General features: G+C 43.2%; 1 protein-coding gene across 1 annotated transcript; it reads right to left on the bottom strand.

Moving 5' to 3' along the window:
- Positions 1-261: 261 nt before the first annotated feature.
- rpp40 (ribonuclease P/MRP 40 subunit) lies at positions 262-24,037 on the bottom strand. The gene is made up of 8 exons (XM_068054484.1): positions 23,787-24,037; positions 20,779-20,923; positions 20,619-20,687; positions 19,568-19,663; positions 16,513-16,638; positions 15,332-15,530; positions 11,863-11,997; positions 262-674 (listed from the first exon to the last, which is right to left on the bottom strand). Exons 1-8 carry the CDS (start codon positions 23,901-23,903, stop codon positions 476-478), a joined length of 1,086 nt encoding a protein of 361 aa, XP_067910585.1. The 5' UTR covers positions 23,904-24,037; the 3' UTR covers positions 262-475.
- Positions 24,038-24,914: the final 877 nt, after the last annotated feature.

Below are 24,914 nucleotides of genomic sequence, written 5' to 3'. Positions count from 1 at the left end.
CACATAATATGTTTTCTAACTAAAGGAGCTCAGCAGAGATGCCAATTTGCTTGAGGCCAACCACTTCCTCAAAGGAAGAGAGCAAGCAGCTTGTTTAAATTAAGCGTGTGCGCCAAGCTCAAGCATACCTGTAGGGTGGTGGTGGCCAAGGCTCACAATCATGTTGTCAGATGCTTGCTGATTCATGAAATGGTGCAATCATAGGTAAGGAAAAGAAAACTTAAACATGGTGGATAAAGTAATACTTCAAATTTGGCATGATGATCTCAATGGTGCATATTTTTTAATAAACTTTCTAACCAAATTTAAACCAGCTTTTATTTTTAGTTGAACGTATTTCTGCATCCACGGTATAAAAAGGCTTTACAAATCAGTTATAGCTAAGCATTTCTTAATTAACAAATGTCAGGTGCTGCAATCTTTCAAATCCTCAAAGGCTAATTTTTTTATAAGAAAGTGCATGGCAGTTATAACTCTATGGTGGGCAGCCACTGTGTGTCCCCACAGCCATGTGGAGCCAGTAATCTTGGTTACCGAATAGAACAAAATTGTAGAGGTTCTCTCCTCCCTTGTGGTATCCATGTTCACTCTCTCCCCACGAAACTGGGCTGTCTGCAAAGCCATGTACTGTCACACTAATCCACTGGGCCAGCTTGGGTTCCTGAAAATAGAGTCTGGGAAAAAAACAAAGTCTATGATAAATTCCACCAATACCAGGTATCAGATTGTAACAGCAAATACGGAAGAGCCGTGATGAATCATCATTTTGAAATGTACAAGGCTCCTTAGAACACAAGCAGTCCGAGACCCGTGAGTCAAAAATGCAATGAAGTCTTGACAACAATTCTGTGCCCACATACCAGTCAACAATTGAATTTAGAACAACTAAACTGACTACATCTCTTGATAAAATTAATACAAATCCATCCAACAAGATTTAAAGTTCAATTGAAATTTAAAAGGTCTGTCACAAATATAAAACATATTTTTTTAAAAGTTGTAATATTTAGTTGAAAGGTGAATCACATTATATAAGAAATAGGGATAGTAATGATCTAAATAAGGCACATGTTAATTTACTTTAAAAAACTTCAAGGTAAAGAATTATTAAATCACAATTTGTTTGATGTCAATGTAAGAAACATTCACAAAAGATACACTTGTGTAGCAGTCAGTGCCCTTGTACTTATATTACACAGTGAAATTATTTTAAGTAACCATACTTTGAGCTGCCACCAACAGCAGGTGTGGTAGAATGCCTACTCTAAAAGCAAATAGTTACTACTTTACGAGCCATTGCTGGAGAGAAAAGATCTCGTCACTGCGCAGCCAAGCCATTAGATGAAGCATAATCCAATGATCAATATATTATCTTGGAGAATAGCAAAACTGTTATCAACTGACTCATTCGCTCTGCATACAGGAGACAAATGCCAGTTATTACAAAAAATTGTCCCAACGTCCAGCACAAGACTGACCAATGAATGTAGAATTACCTATTGCAAAAGCTACTGAAGTAGGGCATCTCCTGCATCCTCAAACCTACAGATGCCCATCATGGATTTTCTGTCCTATTGTTAAACTATTTTGTTTCCATTGCCAAATAAAATCTAACTAAAAGCTTGCTTTCTAGCAATGTACAACAACAACTTGTATTTATATTGCACTTTTAATGGAAGAAAAATGCCTCACAGCACTTCACAGGAGCATAATCTGAAACTGAGTCCAAGCCAAAGATGGAGATGTTAAGATGGGTGACTAAAAGCTTGGTTAAATAGGTAGGTTTTAAAGGAATATCCTAAAGGAGGAGGCAGAGGTGGAGCAACAGTAAGGTTTAGGGGCAAGACGGCTGAAGGCACAATCACCAGTGATTAGGTGAAGGATGTTGGGGATGCACAAGAGGCTAGAGTTAAAGGAACGCAGAGCTCTTGGATGGTTGTAGGGCTACAGGAGATTACAGAGATAAGGAGGGGTGAGGGCTTGAGGGATGTGAGTATGAAGGGAAGGGGAAGAAATCGATAGTAAGAGAACATACTTTGTTGGGCCAAAGATAATAGCCTTGATTTTCCCAATCTTTAACTGGAGGAAATTGCGGCTCATCCAAGACTGGATGTTGTGGATTGACAGAAGTGCTGGTGAGGTAGAGCAAGGTGTCATCAGCGTACATGTGGAACCAGACATCATGTCTTCGGATGATGGCAGTGAATGGCAGCATGTAGATGCAAAATAGGAAAAGGACCAAGGATAGATCCTTGAAGGACCAAGGATAGATCCAGGTAATGGTGCAGGGGTGTCAAGAAAAGACATTGCTGGAGATTCTCTGACCACATCTGGATAGGCAAGAGTGGAACTACGTATGGTCAGGCCCACTGAACTGGACAACAGAAGAGAGACTTTGGAGGACGATGGTGTGGTCAATTGTGTCAAAGTTACAGAAAGATTGAGGAGGGTGAGGAAGGATAATGCACCACAGTCATAGTAACAAAGGATTTCATTTGTAACTTTGATTAGAGCCGTTTCAGTGCTACTGCAGAAACCTGATTAAAGTTGTCAAAAAGATGGGCACAGATTTGGGAGAGATTTGGGAGGCAAAGGACTTTGGAGACAAAAGGGGCAGAAATCGCAAAGATGGGGGGGGGGGGGGGAGAATGAAAGCAAAACTGAAACGGAGAGACAGTACCTGAGGAGAGGGAGCAGTTTACAATACCAGCTAGCATGTGGGTCATGAAGGTGGTCAGCAGTTTAGGGGGAAGGGGGTGAAAGTGCAGGTTGTGGTCCCATGGACAAATTGAGCTCAGATATGGCCTATGGGGCAATAGGACAGAAATTAGAGAAAGATGCGCGTTTAGGGCAGAGGCAGGGCTAAAGTGAACATGCAAGACCATGGAAAATCACTTGATGATACTTTTAAATCCTAATTAGATTGTTTGCTGCCATTTCAAGTGACTCCCAAAATCTCCAGAATATTGATATTTTAAAAGTAGTTCAAATTTTTGAGGTCACTTGATAAAGCTTTATAAACTCTGGTTAGGCTCCAACTGAAGTATTGCATCCAGTTCTGGTCACCACACTTCAGAAAAGATGTGAGGGCCCTGAGGGTGCAGAGGAGATTTACCACAATAGTTCCAGGGATGGGGGATTTTAGTTACAATGTCAGGTTGGAAAAGTTGGGGCTGTCTCCTTTGAGCAAAGGAGATTGAGGGGTGATTTAATTGAGGTGTACAAGATTACAACAGGCTTAGATAAGTTAGACTAGGAAAAACTGCTCCCATTAACTAATGGTACAAGGACTAGGGGACACAGATTGAAGGTTTTGAGCAAGTGATGCAGGGAGGATATGAGGAAGAACTTTTTTATGCAGCGGGTGGTAATGACCTGGAACTCGTTGCCCACAGGGATAGTGGAAGCGGAGACAATCAATGATGTCAAAAGGAAACTGGATGGCCACTTGAAGGAAATAAACTTGCAGGGCTGTGGGGATCGAGCAGGGGAGTGGGACTGACTGGATAGCTCCATGGAGAGCCGGCATGGACTCAATGGGCTGAATGGCCTCCTTCTATGCAGTAAATGACTCTATGACTAACATGGTATCTAAGGAAGTGTCTGCAAATATACATCCCTCTAAGACACAAAAACCCAACAGGAAAGATGAATCAACCATGCATAACAAAAGAAGTTAAAGATTGCATCAGATCAAAGGAAGTGGCTTATAAGGCCTCACAGCTCCAGGGACCCGGGTTCGATTCCGGGTACTGCCTGTGTGGAGTTTGCAAGTTCTCCCTGTGTCTGCGTGGGTTTTCTCTGGGTGCTCCAGTTTCCTCCCACAAGCCAAAAGACTTGCAGGTTGATAGGTAAATTGGCCATTATAAATTGTCACTAGTATAGGTAGGTGGTAGGGAAATATAGGGACAGGTGGGGATGTTTGGTAGGAATATGGGATTAGTGTCATCTCATCTTTGGCCTCCTTATCTCGAGAGACAATGGATACGCGCCTGGAGGTGGTCAGTGGTTTGTGAAGCAGCGCCTGGAGTGGCTATAAAGGCCAATTCTGGAGTGACAGGCTCTTCCACAGGTGCTGCAGAGAAATTTGTTTGTTGGGGCTGTTGCACAGTTGGCTCTCCCCTTGCGCCTCTGTCTTTTTTCCTGCCAACTACTAAGTCTCTTCGACCCGCCACAATTTAGCCCTGTCTTTATGGCTGCCCGCCAGCTCTGGCGAATGCTGGCAACTGACTCCCACGACTTGTGATCAATGTCACACGATTTCATGTCGCGTTTGCAGACGTCTTTATAACGGAGACATGGGCGGCCGGTGGGTCTGATACCAGTGGCGAGCTCGCTGTACAATGTGTCTTTGGGGATCCTGCCATCTTCCATGCGGCTCACATGGCCAAGCCATCTCAAGCGCCGCTGACTCAGTAGTGTGTATAAGCTGGGGATGTTGGCCGCTTCAAGGACTTCTGTGTTGGAGATATAGTCCTGCCACCTGATGCCAAGTATTCTCCGAAGGCAGCGAAGATGGAATGAATTGAGACGTCGCTCTTGGCTGGCATACGTTGTCCAGGCCTCGCTGCCGTAGAGCAAGGTACTGAGGACACAGGCCTGATACACTCGGACTTTTGTGTTCCGTGTCAGTGCGCCATTTTCCCACACTCTCTTGGCCAGTCTGAACATAGCAGTGGAAGCCTTACCCATGCGCTTGTTGATTTCTGCATCTAGAGACAGGTTACTGGTGATAGTTGAGCCTAGGTAGGTGAACTCTTGAACCACTTCCAGAGCGTGGTCGCCAATATTGATGGATGGAGCATTTCTGACATCCTGCCCCATGATGGTCGTTTTCTTGAGGCTGATGGTTAGGCCAAATTCATTGCAGGCAGACGCAAACCTGTCGATGAGACTCTGCAGGCATTCTTCAGTGTGAGATGTTAAAGCAGCATCGTCAGCAAAGAGGAGTTCTCTGATGAGGACTTTCCGTACTTTGGACTTCGCTCTTAGACGGGCAAGGTTGAACAACCTGCCCCCTGATCTTGTGTGGAGGAAAATTCCTTCTTCAGAGGATTTGAACGCATGTGAAAGCAGCAGGGAGAAGAAAATCCCAAAAAGTGTGGGTGCGAGAACACAGCCCTGTTTCACACCACTCAGGATAGGAAAGGGCTCTGATGAGGAGCCACCATGTTGAATTGTGCCTTTCATATTGTCATGGAATGAGGTGATGATACTTAGTAGCTTTGGTGGACATCCGATCTTTTCTAGTAGTCTGAAGAGACCACGTCTGCTGACGAGGTCAAAGGCTTTGGTGAGATCAATGAAAGCAATGTAGAGGGGCATCTGTTGTTCACGGCATTTCTCCTGTATCTGACGAAGGGAGAACAGCATGTCAATAGTCGATCTCTCTGCACGAAAGCCACACTGTGCCTCAGGGTAGACGCGCTCGGCCAGCTTCTGGAGCCTGTTCAGAGCGACTCGAGCAAAGACTTTCCCCACTATGCTGAGCAGGGAGATTCCACGGTAGTTGTTGCAGTCACCGCGGTCACCTTTGTTTTTATAGAGGGTGATGATGTTGGCATCGCGCATGTCCTGGGGTACTGCTCCCTCGTCCCAGCACAGGCATAGCAGTTCATGTAGTGCTGAGAGTATAGCAGGCTTGGCACTCTTGATTATTTCAGGGGTAATGCTGTCCTTCCCAGGGGCTTTTCCGCTGGCTAGGGAATCAATGGCATCACTGAGTTCCGATTTGGTTGGCTGTATGTCCAGCTCATCCATGACTGGTAGAGGCTGGGCTGCATTGAGGGCAGTCTCAGTGACAGCATTCTCCCTGGAGTACAGTTCTAGGTAGTGCTCAACCCAGCGGTCCATCTGTTTGCGTTGGTCAGTGATTATGTCCCCCGATTTAGATTTGAGGGGGGTGATCTTCTTGATGGTTGGCCCAAGAGCTCTCTTCATGCCATCATACATTCCTCTGATGTTTCCGGTGTCTGAGGCCAGCTGAATATGACTGCATAGGTGTTGCCAGTAGTCGTTTGCGCAACGCCTAGCTGTTCTTTGTGCAGTACTTCTGGCTGCTTTAAGTGCTGCTTTAAGTACTCCTGCCTTGGGCGCTATGGCGTTGGAAGGATGAATGAGAACGGGCAGAGACTGCTTGAGTTGTGTACCTATCATAACCTCTGCATCACCAACTCGTTCTTTCACACTAAACCCTGTCACCAGGTTTCATGGAGGCACCCAAGATCACGTCGTTGGCACCAGCTAGACCTCATTGTCACAAGGCGAGCCGCCTTAAACAGTGTTCAAATCACACGCAGCTTCCACAGTGCGGACTGCGACACCGACCACTCCCTGGTGTGCAGCAAGGTTAGACTCAGACCAAAGAAGTTGCATCATTCCAAGCAGAAGGGCCACCCGCGCATCAACACGAGCAGAATTTCTCACTCACAGCTGTTACAAAAATTTCTAAATTCACTTGTAACAGCCCTTCAAAACACTCCCACAGGGGATGCTGAGACCAAGTGGGCCCACATCAGAGACGCCATCTATGAGTCAGCTTTGACCACCTACGGCAAAAGTGCGGAGAAATGCAGACTGGTTTCAATCTCATAATGAAGAGCTGGAACCTGTCATAGCCGCTAAGCGCATTGCACTTTTGAACTACAAGAAAGCCCCCAGCGATTTAACATCCGCAGCACTTAAAGCAGCCAGAAGGGATTAGTGTAGGATTAGTATAAATGGGTGGTTGATGTTCGGCACAGACTCGGTGGGCCGAAGGGCCTGTTTCAGTGCTGTATCTCTAATCTAATCTAATCTAATCTAAAAAGTGGTAAACCCGAGGATTGGGAGCAATTTAGAATCCAGCAAATGATGACCAAGAAACTGATAAAGAAAAGGAACAAAGAATATGAACGCAAGCCAGTGAGAAACAAAGGCAGACTGTAAAAGCTTCTTTAGATATGTGAACAGGAAAAGATTAGCTAGGACAAATGTGGGTTCATTACAGGCGGAGACAGGAGAATGTATAATGGAGAATCGGGAAATGCCGGAGAAACTAAATAAGTACTTAGTGTCTGTCTTCACGGGGGAAGATACAGAAAATCTCCCAGAAATACTAGGGAACCAAGGGACTTAGGAAAATGAGGAACTGAAAAAAATTAGTATCAATAAAGAGGTAGTACTCGAAAAATTAACTGGATTGAAGGTTGATAAATCCCATGGACCAGATGAGCTACATCCCAGAATGTTGAAGGATGTGGCTATAGCAATAGTATATGCATTGGTGGTTATCTTTCAAAATTCTATAGATTCTGGAAAGGTTCCTGCAGACTGGGTATCAAATGTAACACCACTATTTAAGAAATGAGGGAGAGAGAAAACAGGGAACTACAGACCTGTTAGTTTGACGCCAGTAGTAGGGAAAATATTAGAATCTATCACAAAGGATGTGATAACTATACACTTAGAAAATAATGATATGATTGGGCAGAATCAACATGGATTTATGAAAGGGAAGCTTTTGAGGATGTTTCTTGTAGCATAGATAAAGGAGAATCAGTGGATGTGGTGTATTCAGAAGGCTTTTGATAAGGTCCCACACAGGTTAGTAAACAAAATTACAGCACATGGGATTAAGGGTAATATGGACAAAGTATGGACTGAGAATTGGTTAACAGACAGAAAACAGAAAGTCGGAATAAACAGGTCATTCTCAGAATGGCAGGCTGTTACTAGTGGGATACCACAAGAAATCAGTGCTGGGGCCACAGCTGTTCACAATCTATATAAATGATTTGGATGCAGGGACCAAATGTAATATTTCTAAATTTGCTGATGATACAAAACTAGACGGGAATATAAGTTATGAGGAGGATGCAAGGAGGCTTCAAGGAGACTCGGACAGGCTAAGAGAATGTGCAAGAACATGGCTGATGTAATATAATGTGAATAAGTGTGAAGTGATCCACTTTGGTAGAAAAACAGAAAGGCACAGTATTTCTTAAATGGTAAGAGGTTGGGAAGTGTTGATGTCCAAAGGGACCCGGGTGTCCTTGTTCATGAGTCACTAAAAGTTAGCACGAAGGTGCAGCAAGCAATTAGGAAGGCAAATGGTAGGGTGGCCTTCATCGCATGGCAATTTGAGTACAGGTGTAAAAATGTCTTGCTGCAATTGTATAGAGCCTTGGTGAGTATTGCGTACAGTTTTGGTCTCCTCATCTAAGCAAGGATACACTTGGAATAGAGAGCTGTATATCCAAGTTTTGCTGATGCAGAAATCTATTGATCTGTCTAGAACATGCTCAATGATTGAGCTTGCACAGCCCGCTCGGGTAGAGAATTCCAAAGATTCACCACCCTTTGAGTGAAGAAATTCCTCCTCATCTCAGTCCTAAATGACCTACCCCTTATTCTGAGACTACGTCCCCTGGTTCTAGACTCACCAGCCAGGGGAAACATCCTATCTACATGCACCCTGTCACGCCCTGTAAGAATTATGTAAGTTTCATTGAGATTACCTCTCGTTCTTCAAGGGATAGGGGGATAGCATGGGAAAGTGGCACTGTGGTAAATAATCAGCCATGATCTAATTTAATGGCACAGCAGGCTCGACAGGCTGAATGGCCTACCTATGTTCCTATAAATGCTATTTGTATGGACTTTCAGAAGGCATTCAATAAAGTTCCATATAACAGACTTAACAAAAATGTGAGAAAATTGGTATCCCCCAGCAATCTATACTGGAGCCTCAGCTTTGCACGAGATTTATAAATGACTTAGATGAAGGAATAGAGAGCTGTATATCCAGGTTTTGCTGATGACACTAAGTTAGGTGGCACAGTAAATAGTAGATAGGATCAGAAAGTTGCAAAGGAACATTGATAAAGTGATTGGACACAACTGTGGCAGATGGAGTTCTATGTGAGGAAGTTTGAGGTCATCCACTTTGGACCGAAGAAAGACTGAAAGGTACATAAAATAATTTAAAAGGATAATGAAATATTAGTCTTCATCTCAAGTGGGCTGGAGTTCAAAGGGGTGGAAGTTGTGCTACAGTTACTAAAGCTCTGGTCAGATCACATCTGGAGTATTGCATTCAGTTCTGGGTACCAGACCTCAGGAAGGATATTTTGACCTTGGAGGAAGTACAGTGCAGATTCGGCAGAATGTACTGGGGCTAAAATGGTTAAATTATGAGGTCAGGTTGCATAGACTAGGCTTATATTCCACTGAACTGGGCTGCAGCAGTTCAAGAAAGCAGCTCATCACCACCTTCTCAAGGGCAATCAGGGATGGACAACAAATGCTGGCCCTGCCAACGATGCTCAATCCAGAACTCTTCCCCCTCAAAAGGTTCCTCCTAGGATATTAAGGGATACAGAACAAAGGTAGGTAGATGGAGTTAAGATAGCATTAAATAAACTGATGTCAACAACTAGGGAAGCAGGTGATTGGAGAATAGCTGGTGAGTGTTTATTTATTCAAGTCTTAAGTTTATTTCTGTTAAGTCAGTTAATAGTCTAATAACTCGAGGCATGGCAGGGCATCTCTGACCCATGGAGTGCACACCCTATTCCACGTTTCTCATGTCCTGGACAACCACATGTGCAGGAGGTGGAGTCAGCTGCAACAGGTCGAGCTCCGGGTTTCAAAGCTTGAGCAACAGCTGGCATCACTGCGGCACATCCGTGAGGCTGAGAGTGTTGTGGCTAGCACGTTTCTGGATGCGGTCACCCGAAGCTTAAGGGTGTGCAGGCAGAGAGGGAATGGGTGAGCGCCAGACAGTCAAGGTGGACCAGGCAGTTAGTGCAGGAGTGCACCTCGCTCTCCAACCAGTATGCAGTTCCGAATACTGGTGAAAGAGATGGTTCCTCTGGGGGTTCCATCCATAGCTAAATCCACGGCACCACGGCTGGCTCAGCTGTACAGGGGGGGCAGGAGGAAGAATAGTGATTGGGGATTCAATTGTTTGGGGAAGAGACAGGCGTTTTTGCGGCCGCAGACATGAATCCAGGATGGTATGTTGCCTCCCTGATGCGAGGGTCAGGGATGTCACTGAGCAGCTGCAGAGCACTTTTCAGGTGCAGGGCGAACAGCCAGTGGTTATGGTCCATATCAGCACCATCGACATAGATAGTAAGGGGGATAAGGGCCTGCAGACAGATTTTAGGGAACTAGGAAAGAAACTAGCAAGCAGGACTTAAAAAGGTAGCAATCTTCAGATTACTCCAGGTGCTAAGCGCTTGTGAGTATAGAAATAGGAGGACAGAACAAATAAATGCGTGGCTGCAGCGATGGTGCAGGAGGGAGGGCTTTAGATTCTTGGGACATTGGGACCTGTTCTGGAGCAGATGGTACCTGTACAGGCCGAAGGGGTTGCGCCTGAACAGAGCTGCGACCAATTTCCTTGCGGGACAGTTTGCTAGTGCTTTTGGGGAGGGTTTAAACAAACTTGGCAGGGGGATGGGAAACCAGGAGCTAACATGAAAGGAAAAACAAGATGTACAAAGAATTGGGAGAGACAGACAGCAGTAGAGTAAGAAATATTAAGGTATTAGGTGGGGTCAGAGTAAGAGAAAATGCAATAAGGTCTTAATTAGGTTTACTGTGCATGTATGTGAACGTACAGAGTGTGGTAAATAAGGTTGGTGAGCTACAGGCACAGATAGCCATGTGGGAATATGATGCTGTGGTGATAATGGAGACCTGCCTCAAAAATGGATAGGACTGGGTACTAAATATTCCTGGATACAAGGTGTTCAGGAAACACAAGGGAGGAAAGAAATGAGGAGGGAAAGCAGTATTGATTAAGGATTATATTATAGTGCTGGAGAGAGAGGATGTCCTAGAGATGTCAAGGACAGAATCTATTTGGTTAGAGCTAAGAATAATAGAGGAACAATTACACTACCGGGTGTATTCTATAGGCCAATAACTAATGGGACAGTTATAGAGGAACAAATTTGCAAGGAAATTACAGAGAGGTTCAAAAACTGTAGAGTAGTTATAATGGGGGCTTTTAATTATCCTAATATAGACTGGGATAGTAATAGCGTATAGGGTAGAGAGAGGAAAGAGTTTCTGAAGTCTGTTCAGGAGATAGATCAGTATACTTCTGATTGAATGAGGAAGGAGGCATTGCTGGATCTGGTTCTGGGGAATGAGGTGGGACAAGTGAATCAAATGTCAGTAGGGGAACAGATCTGGCCAAGGTAAATTGGAATCAAAGATTGTCAGGCAAAACTGTAGTGGAACAATGAGCTGCCTTTAAAGAGGAGATAGTTTGAGTACAGTCAAGATACATTCCCACAAGGGGGCAGGTTAGGAAAAACAAAGCTGGATCTCCCTGTTTGACAAAAGAGATAGAGAGCAAGATGAAGCAGAAAAAAGGTATGTATGACAGGTTGATAATACAAGTGAGAACCAGGCTAAATATAGAAAGTTCAAAGGGGAAGTGAAAAAATGAAGAGAAGAGAGAGTATAAGAAGAGACACCAAGTCACGTAAGGAGACATTAGGACAGATGGTCACAGAGGTAGGTTTTAAGGAGATTCTTAAAAGAGAGGGAGGTGGGGAGGTTTAGGGAGGGAATTCCAGTACTTACGCCCTTGACAGCTGAAGGCACAACCACCAACGCTGGAGCAAAGGAAGTCAGGGATGCACAAGCGGCCAGATGGTATGAAGAATACTAGAGAGTGATAAGGAGCTGAAACCCTGTCAAGTCCGGGTACACTGAGGCCCAATGTAGTGCTGGCTGATACTCCAGTTAACTCAACACAAATTGAGGTCTGAGTTTAGCAATCATGGCTCAAGGCCACCCCATGTAGTATGCTAACCCACTGAGCTATCGAGTACAAAGTGCAACTTTTAACATGGTGCTTACCGAAGCTGGTCCAATAACAGATTTATCCCTTCAGGAATTATAAAGCCAGAAATGGTGCAAAGGCATGCTTTATCCAGGACTGTGCTGGGCCAAGGGCTGCAGTAAGTAGACAGAAAGCTATCTGCTTGATTATTGCTATTGATGAATAAAAATTGAAACTTTGATTAGAACACACATTTCTGCACAATCACATTTCAATCATCCGCAGGACCTTTACAAAGAATGCCGACGAGCGTTTAGTACCTTATCAGTTTGGTCATTCTTTCACTAAATACTCTTTCATTAACAGTGTGAATCCATTAAGCAAAGTAGATTATTAAATAAATATGAAATTCTTATGTAGCATGTGTATGTCACATTTCAATGTGTGAAGTGCTATGAGAAAATAGACCAGTCATTTCCTGCCATTTTTCTGACCTTGCCGCACCCCAAAAACAGGAGCTGGGAATTTACAAGGATCTACCATTCTTCAGAAATTTCCCTCAGCAATTAGCTTCTTATTGACCTCAGGGTACTGTTACGACCAATCACTCCAGTCAAAGCCCCCAATCAAAATATACGATTCTGACTGTGGTGGAAGAAACACGATTAATTCACAGATCGCTTAACATATTATTTTAAACTTTCCAAATTAAAGAAAGACCCAGCCAAATTGTACCATCTACCATCCCCTGAAAGAGGCTAACCAAACCAGGTGTCTTTAAATAAACAAATTAACTGTTTAATTAGGAAAACTAAATTTTTAAACACTACGAAGATGTAAACAACATTTAAGATAGAAAAAATTAGAGTCCTTGCAAATTTACACTCCTGACGGATGTGAAACAGTCCAAGGGGATTACTTGAAATCCTCTCAGCCATCCGATGGGGAAAAAAAGGTTCTTCAACAGTAGAACAGTCCACAGTCTAATCTAGAAGTCGAAATTGTTGCTTTCCTTCTCCAGCAATAAATTTCTACAATTAACAACTTGCAAACATTTTTTAATGAATCAATTTGGCTTTAGAATTTCTGAGGGATAAAAGGTTTTCACAGTCTAACTTCCCTTCCTTCAGTTTAAATTCTCAGAGATCTCTGTTTTGACTTGACTTTTTAGAATTTGGAGACAGAATACAAACTAAATTCTCTTCCTTCAGTTTAAATGGTCTGAGAGCTCTCCTTTCAGGTGCTAACACACAGCTGTCTGTCTGTTTCCTCTGTTAGAACAGACTGTTTGCACTATAAGCCAGTTCAAAATTAAATTGTAACAAAAAATGTAACAATGTAACGATGCTCAGTCCGAGTGGCTGTATCCAAGGCAACGAGAATGCATCCTTTGATTCGCAGTCTCCGAATGGCTGTATCCCTGGTCAACGAAAATGCATTCCTTCACTCAGCTTCTGGAGCCTGCTGCCTTAAAGCAGTATGGCTCCTTTCCCCAGCCTTAAAGGCACACCGCACTCTTCCCGAAGAAAAAACTACAGGATTATAACAGTACACCTTTCGCCAGGGAGTACCTGAGTAGTGGTCTTAAGGAGATGGGACTGGTCAGGTACAGCTCCAGCTTAGCAGGTAAACATCACAACCTATACTCCAGATGCCAGACCACCTGCAAGCAACAGTTCAAAAAACCAGCCCGTGGTTCGCCAAAGGGCGGATTTGTCTGTGTCAGGTTTAGTGGTGTGGCACCAAAGAGTGAAAAACTGCTGGCTCAGGCACCCATTTCCAAGATATCAAGCTCTCCTGTTTGGGCGTAAGACAGTTCAGAGTGAAGAACTGGAGTCGTAGCTGAGATACTCTTGCATATTTTCAGGTGGCTGGGGCCCAATGACACCTGAGGTAGGGAGCTAGCAAGATGGCAATTAAAAAAACTCTTGAACAATTTGTACCTACAGTTTCTATATTTTAAGCCAATAAGGAGCAATAATTTTGTTCAGTAGCCAGTCAATATTTTATAAATGTTCATTCGTGGTGCATTTGGCAGATCTTCAAGGCATGGTAGCCTTTTTAAAAACTGATTCAAACTAGTCTTCCCATGTCAGAGAGGAAAGTTGAAAAGAGTATGAGTGAAGAAATAACTGGGTGGATAGGTGTTGTGTAGGCATCATGCGCCCAAACCAGCAGAACTGATCCTAGCTCACAACTAGGCCTCAGGCCTCAATTCAATAATTTAGGAGCAGTGCCGGGGCCTGTTGTACCTCCGCAACCACTTGAAGCAATGACCTGAAAGGAAGTCCCAGGAGTGGAGGGGCGAGGAGTGGGATGCGTGTCTGATTGTGAGTGTGGTGAAGCAGTAGAGCACTCCTGATCAAAATTTTTTTTAATGTACTTTTAGAATTAGTCCTTTGTGCCCAGATTTTCCTCCTGGAAACCATGGGTGTTGTGGAGTGGAGGAAGGGGCTAAATGCTTTGCGATCTAATCATAACCAATGACGCTTAGGATAACTAGAGGGGATCAGCCACACAGTGGGTTAAAAAGACAAAAAAATCCCACAGAATTTGATCATTTCATCAAATGCTCGAACTCAGTAAGAGTATTTCATCAAATGTACTCACTGAGAACATTTGTTTTTGCTTCAAAACAATTGCCATTTTGTAGTTGCTAAGAAACAAGTAATACCAGATCTACCTCTTTTAGGTAAACCAATCAAATATTTCTACTAATTAAAAAAGGTAACTAGTGCCCCCTTCTTAAACAGGCACCACTAATAAACTTAATAAAAACCCAAAATCTCAAAGTAAACTGACCAAGTCAAATTAAAATGACCTTCCCGGGGTGATTATGCAATCCAGTCCCTCTGGGGCCCCACCAGTCACAGAAGACCTCAAACGTACCAGCAGACACCGTGTGCTCCCTCTCCAGGGATACTGAAGAGAGGCAGGCAGTGCCTCTGTTTGGGATATTTCAAGACAATATCAGGAACTAAAGATGTTTTTATTAGTCTAGGATTAAGGTCAAAATTTGTAAGCCTACTCTGTGTTTTACAGCTGCAGTGCCTCATTTCTATCACTGAATATACCCAGTAAACCGCAGGAATACCCTAGCACCAAACAAACAGTGGGCGAACTCAATACTGCAACTCAACTGCTTACTACTTAGTTTCCAGTGTTTAGCAAACAGCAGGTCAACAATTTCTGTAGGTGAAAGGACAGATGCTAGGGTCTGATTTAAGTCAGGCCAAAGGGAGACTTTAAACTCCCATGCTACAGGATGCACAATGCACAAGTTTACAACTGCAATCCTCACAGAGTATGATTCCAGTTTTGTCACAGTTAGGACAAAGTGGGGTGCACATTTAACTGCTGTGGTTGTTGATGGATGGGTCAGAAAGACTGAATAGTAAATAATAAATGCAGCTGCACCAAGCTGATGTCGCATACTTACAATGGTTCCTCCACTATGGAATACTGCGTGACATAGAGGCATTTCTTTTGAAGGGCAAGAGGAAGTGAAGGGGAATTATATAAAGAGTTCTGCACATTTAAACTCACCAATCAATATTATTGAAGACTGCACCAAGCCAGTCAAGGAATTCCTGAGAGCTGCAGGATTCATTGTGCTTCCCTTTCAATTCCTTACTCAGCAGAACAGGGCAGTCAATGTCATTTAATATCCTGGTTGATACTGTAGGCTGGTAAACCTTGCACTGATACTCCATGAAGTAAGATGCCAAAGTGGCTTTTTCTCCACCTAGTTTCGATGTTTAAAAATATAAACATAAATTACCAAGAACAATGTGTAGAAAACTGCAGACTGTATTTAATGTAAATACTTGGCACTTTTTAACATGAAAAACACCCCAAGATTCTTCAGAATTAGGCACAATAAAGATTAATGCCTAGCCAGGAAGAGAGAGCTTAAGAGGGATGACTGAAAACTAGTTCAAAGAGGTAGAATCATAAATAGGTTTTGAGGAGGTGAGACAGAGGGATGGAGAGGCAATGTTGTAGGGAGCAAGGACAGAATTGAATGGCCTTTGTAATGGAAAGGATGTGAGATCTTAAACTCAACTCAGGGTAACAATGGTTGCAAAGTCTGGTTCAGCCTGACGTAATGTCCAGATAGGAGACAGACCAGTGATAAGGGAGTGGATTTCTGAGCGGGGCCAACTTCAGCCTTTCCAATGCTGGTCTAGAGAAAATTATGACTCATTAATGCTGGATGTTAGGTAACCAGTCAGGCAACTGAGCGGTTGACAGAGGCAGTGTCAGTAACATACAAGTGAAAGCTGAGCTTGTGGCTTTGGATTGTGCTGCCAAGGGCAGCACCTTGATAAGGAAGGGAAGGGGCAAAGGATAAATCCTTGGGAGATTCCAGGAGGTGTTAGTTTATGGGTCAGAAGAGAAGATATTGCTGGAAATATGCTGACTACATTGAGAGGTAGGATTATATGTCTAGATTATGTGTTCAATTCCCAGAGCGAGATCAAACACATAATCTTCTGACTTAAAGTCAACAGTGTTAGCAAGAAAACCACACAACATCTATGGTTTCATTACACACAGTGTAACACTATTGTAGTAGAGAGTGTATACCACAAATGACATCCTGAACTTTTCACTACATGGTAATTTTTTTAAGTCAAGGTCGCAATTACAGCCAAATTGGTTCTTTGAGGGCTAGGGGGATAAATCCAAAGTTTTGTCTTAACTGAATCTTTGTAATCTCTTACCTGAGTGATGCCAGGTCATCAAAAAGTCAAAGGTTAAAGGCTTCTTCTCTTTCAATGCCCACATTACTCGGTTATATCTTTTTTGACCAGGAACAAATGTAGCATCACGCAAGTGGACAGTCACATCTGAAAACACAGTGTGAAATCAAGAAACCCAAAACTGAAATGATTTTGGACTGACCTCTGTCACTGAGTGTAGAAAGACAGGTTACAAAGCAAACTCTAAATCATTGCTTTTTATAGGAAGCATGGCAATCAGTCTGAGGTAGATGTTAAGTAGCAAGATGTTTTGCTTTCTCTCAATGACAGTGATTAACTTTATTCCCTCCAGGCCTATAATTTTTTTACACACACAAAAGCCTCATGCAGGAATTCTACGAAACAGGCTCAGTTTGTGAGCTAAGCGATTTCAGATCTTTCTTCATTTGTCTTCCATCAACCAGCGAACTCATCTTGATTTCAAGAGGTTGCTGGGGCCGATATTTTGCACATTTCAGTCAAGGATCAGGAACCATCCCCCAACTGCCACAACTGTCTGCCTGCGTGACTGTAAAGAAGTTTGCCTGAACTTCCAGCAATCTGAATTTCCCAATGGGTGCGTGAGGGACGTGGCATCGTCAGCACCCTTTTGCACATTTCATGGATGGGTCCAAGAATATTGGGCCATGATTTTGAACAAGGAATCATTGGTGCTATGGTTGAACCCAAGCCACTTCATTGTGTGGTGAGTCTCCCCAGGGTTTTAATTCCAATATGAGGCCTCTGAATAACTTAGTGCTTTGTGCGGGGTAATGTATCACATTCATATAGCTCTGTCCAAGTCAAAGGTATATGGAAGATGGCCCAAATGGGAGAAATCATGTCCATTTTCTGATTAACTGTGCAAAGCTCATGCAGGGAGTGGGTGGGGGTGGGGGATGGGGTGGTGGGCAGTCTGGGAGTTGGATGATCACCATTACCAATACTAGCTTTTTATTCCAGATTTATTTATTTATTAACTGAATTTAAGCCACAATGGGATTTGTACTCGTGTTTCCAGATCATTAGTCCAGGCCTCTTGATTACTAGTCCAATACATAACCACTATGCTCCCGTACCCGACAAAACAGGCACACCTCATAAGCAGACATGCACAAAAATCGCTCCTTTTTCTCCTGTGGACTATTGCATTTCTGATTTACTTATGCATCAAGGGACATTAGGTGATCATTCATAAGCAGTTGAGTTAAAAATAATTTTTTGAAAGGAAACTACACAGAATGACCCATCAATGAAGAATCAAGAAAAAAAAATCTATGCTTCATGGGTACTAGTGCAGCAGAAAGACATATAAACAAAGAGCTCAATTTCCACTCAATTAGATGATCTCAGTATCCCTGGGTTAGAGGGGGAAAGAAAACAGCCAGCTCTCCCATTTCTGATCATTAACCAACGACACCTCCTGCAAAGCCTGCAGGAATGGACATCGACTGAGAAAAGGACTGAAATTTACTGTGACACCAATCATGGTCAAACACCTGACAATGCTCATTATTCATGCACATGGGTGAAGAACGACCGCTTGAGTGATGGTGCTAGAGGATTGTTTGCAGAGGATTGTCTCTTTCTGAAAGTGCTCATACTGGGGTCATGGCTCGAAAGGTGTGAGCAACTTCCCAGTATCACACCAAAATGGCCCTGCTTTATGGGCAAGTCCAGACAGCAACCATCAGCAAATTATCCAACAGCAGGGACAGTGGGGATTGGGGAGATGGGCACTATGACCCCTGAACCTGCCCAAATCCTGACTTCTACACACACTACTCAGAAGTCGGAACACTGGCTGATTTTTCCCTTCTAAAGGCAAAGAGTGCCTCCACTGCCATCTCAGTCAAATTAGTAATAATCAGCAATTGAATACTGTGAACCTACATAAAATCTTAGTAAATACACAGTTGCGGTACTGTGTGCAGCTTTGGACTCCATACTTTAGTTTAGTTTAGAGAAACAGCACTGAATCAGGCCCTTCGGCCCACCGAGTCTGTGCCGACCATCAACCACCCATTTATACTAATCCTACACTAATCCCATATTCCTACCACATCCCCACCTGTCCCTATATTTCCCTACCTATACTAGTGGCAATTTATAATGGCCAATTTACCTACCAACCTGCAAGTCTTTTGGCTTGTGGGAGGAAACCGGAGCACCCGGAGAAAACCCACGCAGACACAGGGAGAACTTGCAAACTCCACACAGGCAGTACCCAGAATTGAACCCGGGTCCCTGGAGCTGTGAGGCTGCAGTGCTAACCACTGCGCCACTGTGCCGCCCTACTGTAGGAAAGATATTGAAGGTAAAGCACAGATTTCACTAGAATGTTGCCAAAAATAAGCAAATACAATTACAATGACAGATTTGAAAAAGTGGGGCTATTTTTATTAGAACACAGGAGATTAAGGAGCAATTTGATAAGAGGAGGTAGAAACAGACTGATTCAGGAGTGCATATTTTCACCGTTTTGCAATGTTTGTGCTCTACCCCAACAACATGCCGCAGACGCAAGCTCAGAAGAGGGAAAAGCATCCTCTAGTGCACCATAGTGTCATTTTCTCAATTCCCACACCTGCCAACTGAGGCTGATGAGTGAGGTTGCCAGTTAGTGTCAAATGTGCTGTAGGCAAACTGGACTGTCAGAAACCCTTACTACTAGAAGACAGAGGAACTCAAAGACTGATTCAAAGACATTTCCTATTATACCACCAAATGTATACACTGTTTATTTGTTGATTATCACAGCAGAATAATGCTGCTTGCATCACAACACCCTGAAAACATTGTGACAAATAGAACATGGCTGTTTTCCATCTCTGAGATAAAGCCCAGTCTGCTTTAAGCCCTTTTTAGCTTTAAGTCAGCATGCGTTCATCTCTACAAAATTATGAAGGAAGTCAAACAATACTGGAACAAAATTTCAACAAGCTGGAATGAAGAGCCACCTGGCAGGGCTGGTGCTGTCTTCCAGTACTGCAAGAAATTCTCCCAAGTCTGAAATGTTTTAATAGTTTACACTTACTGTATCTCACTGTTGTTTTGTGTGAATACATAGATGGCTGTCCTTCTAGGCCAAGCTCCTCGTAAGTATCCTTGTCAACTGATAAAATTAGCTTCCCTGTGAAACTCAACAGTCATCAATAAGGAACTCCTTCAATGAAGGATCAAAGACAGCATTCACGAATATTAATTTGTGCACAGAGAAAGCAAGTTCATGATTTTTTTTAAATCAAGTGACTGTACTTTTAAAAAAGTATTCCTGCAGGATTTATTTTTTGTACCCATTACACAGCAATGTCACCCCAAAAATACCACTATTCCCAACCACCACTCCATACATTCCTACATTTGTGGTGTTCACCTGGATTTACAGTTAATATGTTTTTTAAATGAAAACTTGAATATACTGAAAATGTGTGGAAATGCAAGTATTTTAGAACAAGTCCTGCATTTGTACATTACTATTGGCCTGCAGAGAGAAGAGGTCTATCTTGGGTATCAGAGAAAAGTTGAAGAAAATAGTCTCCGATGAAATGGTTGCCAGAACTTGTCTTTAGGGGTCATAAATATAAGATGGTCACTGATAAATCCAATAGGGAATTTAGGAGAAATTTCAGGAGAAGCCACACAGAGTGGTGAGAATATGGAACTCGCTACCACAGTGAGTAGTTGAGGTGAATAGCATAGATGCATTGAAGGGGAAGCTGGATAAGTACATGAAGGAGAAAGGAAGGATATACTGATAGGTTAGATGACGTAGGGTGAAAGAAGGCTCATGTGGGACATGAGCACTGGCATAGACAAATTGGACCGAGTGGCCTGTTTCTGTGTATTGTACACTATGTATTGTAATTTTTCCACATATACACATCTTATATACCCATTTGTAAAACTCAGTTTTACATCAAAAAAATGTAGTTGGAACTCAATGTGTATTATATTTGAAACAAATTTGGCATTATAATCCCAACGAGATTAGAAACATTAACTCATTTATTCTAGAGAAGCAAACAGTGTTTTGTTACGGTAATAGGTCACAAACTTGAATGCTAATTTTGAGCGAAGATATTTACCTGTTGGCAGTAGAGCGATACAGTTGTCTTGATCTATTCTGGTGTTGTATGAGAGCGCATAAAGAAAGCCTGGAACAAACAATTTTTGAACTAAGCGAGATGGATTGTTAGCAAAATAAAGAAATAAATGCATTTCAAAAATTACAGATATAAACATCACCTTTCCTAACAAATTTGTTGATGAATTCAGGCTCAAGCATTTCATGAAGTGGCAACTGCTTCACCAGGCAATAGTCTCCTAATGTTCTGCAGGCAGCAGTGACTCCTGGTGGCATCACTCCACATTCTGGTATTAAAATGGAGACCTGCATGAAAACATTTACACAGCATAAAGAAGATGAATAAATCTGCCAATAAATTTGTCAATTAAAAGTTTTCATTATTTACAATCCTTCGGTACAACATTTGGAAGATCAACCATAATATCGTGGTGCTAACATTCATAACTTTAAAACAATTAACACTTTTAAATAATCTACACTAAGTTTATCATTGCTTTCATACCCATTTGATTGCCTGCGAAAGCAGGAACATCACTGATGTCAAGTCATCAATAGTGTAGCTAGAGGCACTGAAACCCCACCTTGAACAGGTGTTTCATTGGGAACCTCTTACAAACAATGCTAAATGGCGACACTAAATGACATCCACTGGTGGCACCTACCATCCAGTTGCCACTTTCACCACTATTGGCTCCCAACATCAGCAAAGGCATGATCACAACACCGCATTCATTTACTGTGAATTTTCAAGTCAATGGAAGTGATTGAAATTATAAAAGGGCAAGAGACATCCAGCTCTGACTGCCTTCCAATACAAATCTTGTTGCAAATCTCAATCCTGTACATTTATTGTGAACTAAATAAACTGTTTCAGAAGAAATATTTGATACCATTGTGAACTTTAGAGAGCCAGAGCTACTCACACAAACAGAAAAGAGTGGAAACACACAGCAGCTCAGTCAGCACCTGTGGATAACTGAACAGGTTAAGTTCATCTTTTGGACTCCAACCCTTCTTTAGAATTATAGTCACACCTAGCTGTAGCCTGCAGCTTTATGGACACTAGCAATCAGTTTTAAATCTATATATTTAGTACAGAGAGCCTGGGCACTCTCCTTACGTCAGTAAGTTTTAAATAATCACAGATCCACACAAATAACAATGTAATAGAAGCAATGCTAGTTACTGACTGAAATACAATGAGCCACTCAACTCTCTCCATACTCAACCTGCCACTCACTTACCTGGTAATTCAGATGAAGTCTCCAGCCATGCCCCTTGTCAATCACACACCTGGTTGTTATGGTGATGTTTCCAGCCCTGCCACCTGTCAGTTATAGTGACAAGGCTCTGGCTCAGCCCCTGTCAATCACCCACCTGGTAGTTATACAGTTCCATGCCCTCATCCTACCAATCTGGAATGAAGAGGAAGTGCCGAATGATCTCAAGAATAGCATGATTGTGACAATCTTCAAGAAAGGGGACAAATCCAACTGTGGAAATTACAGAGGCATCTCCCTGCTCTCCATTGCAGGAAAGATCATTACAAGAACCCTTCTGAACTGACTCATTACACTTGCTGAAGAACTACTCCCCGAATCTCAATGTTGATTTAGGCCATCAAGAGGCACTGCTGACATGATTTTCACAGCTCGCCAACTACAAGAAAAATGTCGCAAACAACATTAACCTTGCTACATAGCATTTTTTGACTCTAAATCGTGAGGCACTCTGGAAGATTCTGTTGAAGTGTGGATATCATCCAAAAGTCATCACCATCCTTCGCCTGCTTCATGATGATATGCACATGGTGATCCTTAGCAACGGATACATTAGAGACCCCTTTGAGGTTAAGACAGGAGTCAAACAAGGTTGTGTCATTGCCTCAACTCTTTATTCAATCCTTCAAGCTGCCATGCTCCATCTGACTAGAGACAAGCTCCCTGCTGCAGTGCAGTTTATTTATCAAATGGATGGCAAACTATTTAATCTCAGACTACTTCAATCAAGAACAAAGACCCTGACTTCAGTCACTGAGCTCCAATAAGCTGATGACATTGCAGTAAGTGCTGTGTCAGAAATGGATCTTCAGAGAATCCTTGATGTATTTACTCAGGCTATGAGAAGATGGGACTTACACTCAACATTCAGAAGTCCAAAGTCCTCCATCTGCAAGCTCCAAATGCACATGCCCTAGCCTCATTGATTAAAATGTGGACCAATTCCAGTACCTTGGAATTTCACAGAGGGCTGACATTGACAAAGAAATCCAGCATCACCTGAAATCTGCTGGTGCAGTCTTTGGCGACCTGAGTGTTTGAAGATCGCGACATCAAAACTGAAAGCAAGCTCATGGTCTACCATGTGGTTGTGATCCCAATCTTATAGTATGGGGCTGAAACGGCCAACGTACAGGAGGCATCTCAAAGCACTGAAGTCATATCAACAATGTTGCCTGCGGAAGATTCTACATATCAAGTGGGAGGACGGGCGCACCAACATCAGTGTACTCTCACTAGCAGGCACAACAAGCATTGAGGCTATGCTTATCTGCCATCAACTTCGTTGGGTTGGTCATATAGTTCGGATGTCAGATACCAGGGTCCCAAAGCAGGTCTTCTTCTCCCATCTCAGGCAGTGAAAATGCAGCAGAGGAGGACAGAAGAAGCGCTTCAAGGATGTGCTGAAAGCTAACATGAAGAAATGCAACACTGACATCAACTCCTGGGAGACCATAGTCCTGGACCGAACCAAATGGAGGCAGAGTTTGTGGGAAGGATCCCAGCATTTTGAGACCCAACGATGACAAAATGAAGAGGAAAGGCGAGAGCAGTGAAAAGAACAAGCTATGACCCGAACTAATAATACACGACTGGACATCCCACATGACAACAAATGCCTTATGTGCCATAAGGTCTGCAGATCCTGAATCGGCCTCATCCTCGTCTGCGAGAGATAGCCAATAATAATATTTATAGTGACAAGGCTCTGGCCCAGCCCCATTGTCAATCACATACTGGGTAGCTTTAGTGATGAGGCCCAGGCCCAGGCCCAACCCCAGTCACCCACCTGGTTGTTATGGTGATGTCCCCAGCCCTGCCCCCTGTCAATCACACACCTGGTTGTTATGGTGATGTCCCAGCCCCACCCCCTGTCAATCACACACCTGGTAGTTGAAGTGATGACTCTCCACGTGCTTGCGGTGCTTTGACTTGCTGTGCCGGAAACTGGATTTCTCACTGACGACCAAGTGCCGCGCGCATTTCCCCACGCCCTCCAGCATCTTTGCCGCGCGTCACAATGACAGATCTCGGCACCCCCTCGAGTGGCGGTTGACGGTTATTCCCAAGCGTCCTCACTCCTGCTGCGACCTCATCGCCAACAAGATGCTCCCTTCACTGCTTACATCGCAAACTGTGGGAGCTCGGTTGCGCCCTCTGGTGGTTGGAGGTCAATGCAGGTTTAAGTCGAAAGAGTAGAAGTAATTCTCAACATCAGCATTCCGAAAGCAAGAGCTATGCTTTACCTGTGAGCCCAGAGTATGAGGCCTTGTCTTCCTCAAACAATGTAGTATCCATTCGTTTTCCAGCATGATTGCAGGTAGCATTCAGGATAAGGAACTGTGGCTGGTAGATAAGGTTGCCAACTCTGGTTGAATGTATTCTCAAAGGTTTAATCTATAAATGACCTTCTGCCTCCAACTCCCACATTGGTCACTCAACAAACACCTCCATCCTCAGGGCACACTCCCTATGCCAATTAATTACTCTGCATTACCGAATTAGATGATTTCTGACTTAAATAGCCAATTTCCCATCTCCAATATTTTTGTAGCAAGTAAACGGAAGTGTTCAAAGAAAATCAAAAAAAGTCACACCAATATGTTTAATGCCACTATGGTTTTTCTTCAGGGTTGCTTGTAGCACTGTCCTGGAGATTAATCTTCTATTCCTGGAAATTCCAGGCGAATGCTGGAGGGTTGGCAACACTCCTAGGAACATAGGACTTAGGAGCAGGAGAAGGCCATTGGGCCCTTCGAGCATGCTCTGCCATTTGATGGCTGATCTGGTTGTGGTCTCCATTCCACTTTCCTGTCTGCCCTCCATAACCCTTGACTCCCTTGTCTATCAAAAATCTATCCAACTCATCCATAGATGGAACTGAAGCTGATTGCAGTACCTCAAACAGCACAAACTGGGAAGTCAAACAATAAGGGAGGTGCCATGGGACCATTTTGTAATTTTTTTTATTTGTTTGATGGGATGTAGGCGTCACTAGCAAGGCCAGCATTTGC

The sequence above is a fragment of the Heterodontus francisci genome, chromosome 2 (assembly GCF_036365525.1).
Source record: "Heterodontus francisci isolate sHetFra1 chromosome 2, sHetFra1.hap1, whole genome shotgun sequence".
Taxonomy (NCBI): Eukaryota; Metazoa; Chordata; class Chondrichthyes; order Heterodontiformes; family Heterodontidae; genus Heterodontus; species Heterodontus francisci.
Note: the sequence above shows the minus strand (reverse complement) of the source record. Positions and strands in the feature narration are given on the sequence as shown.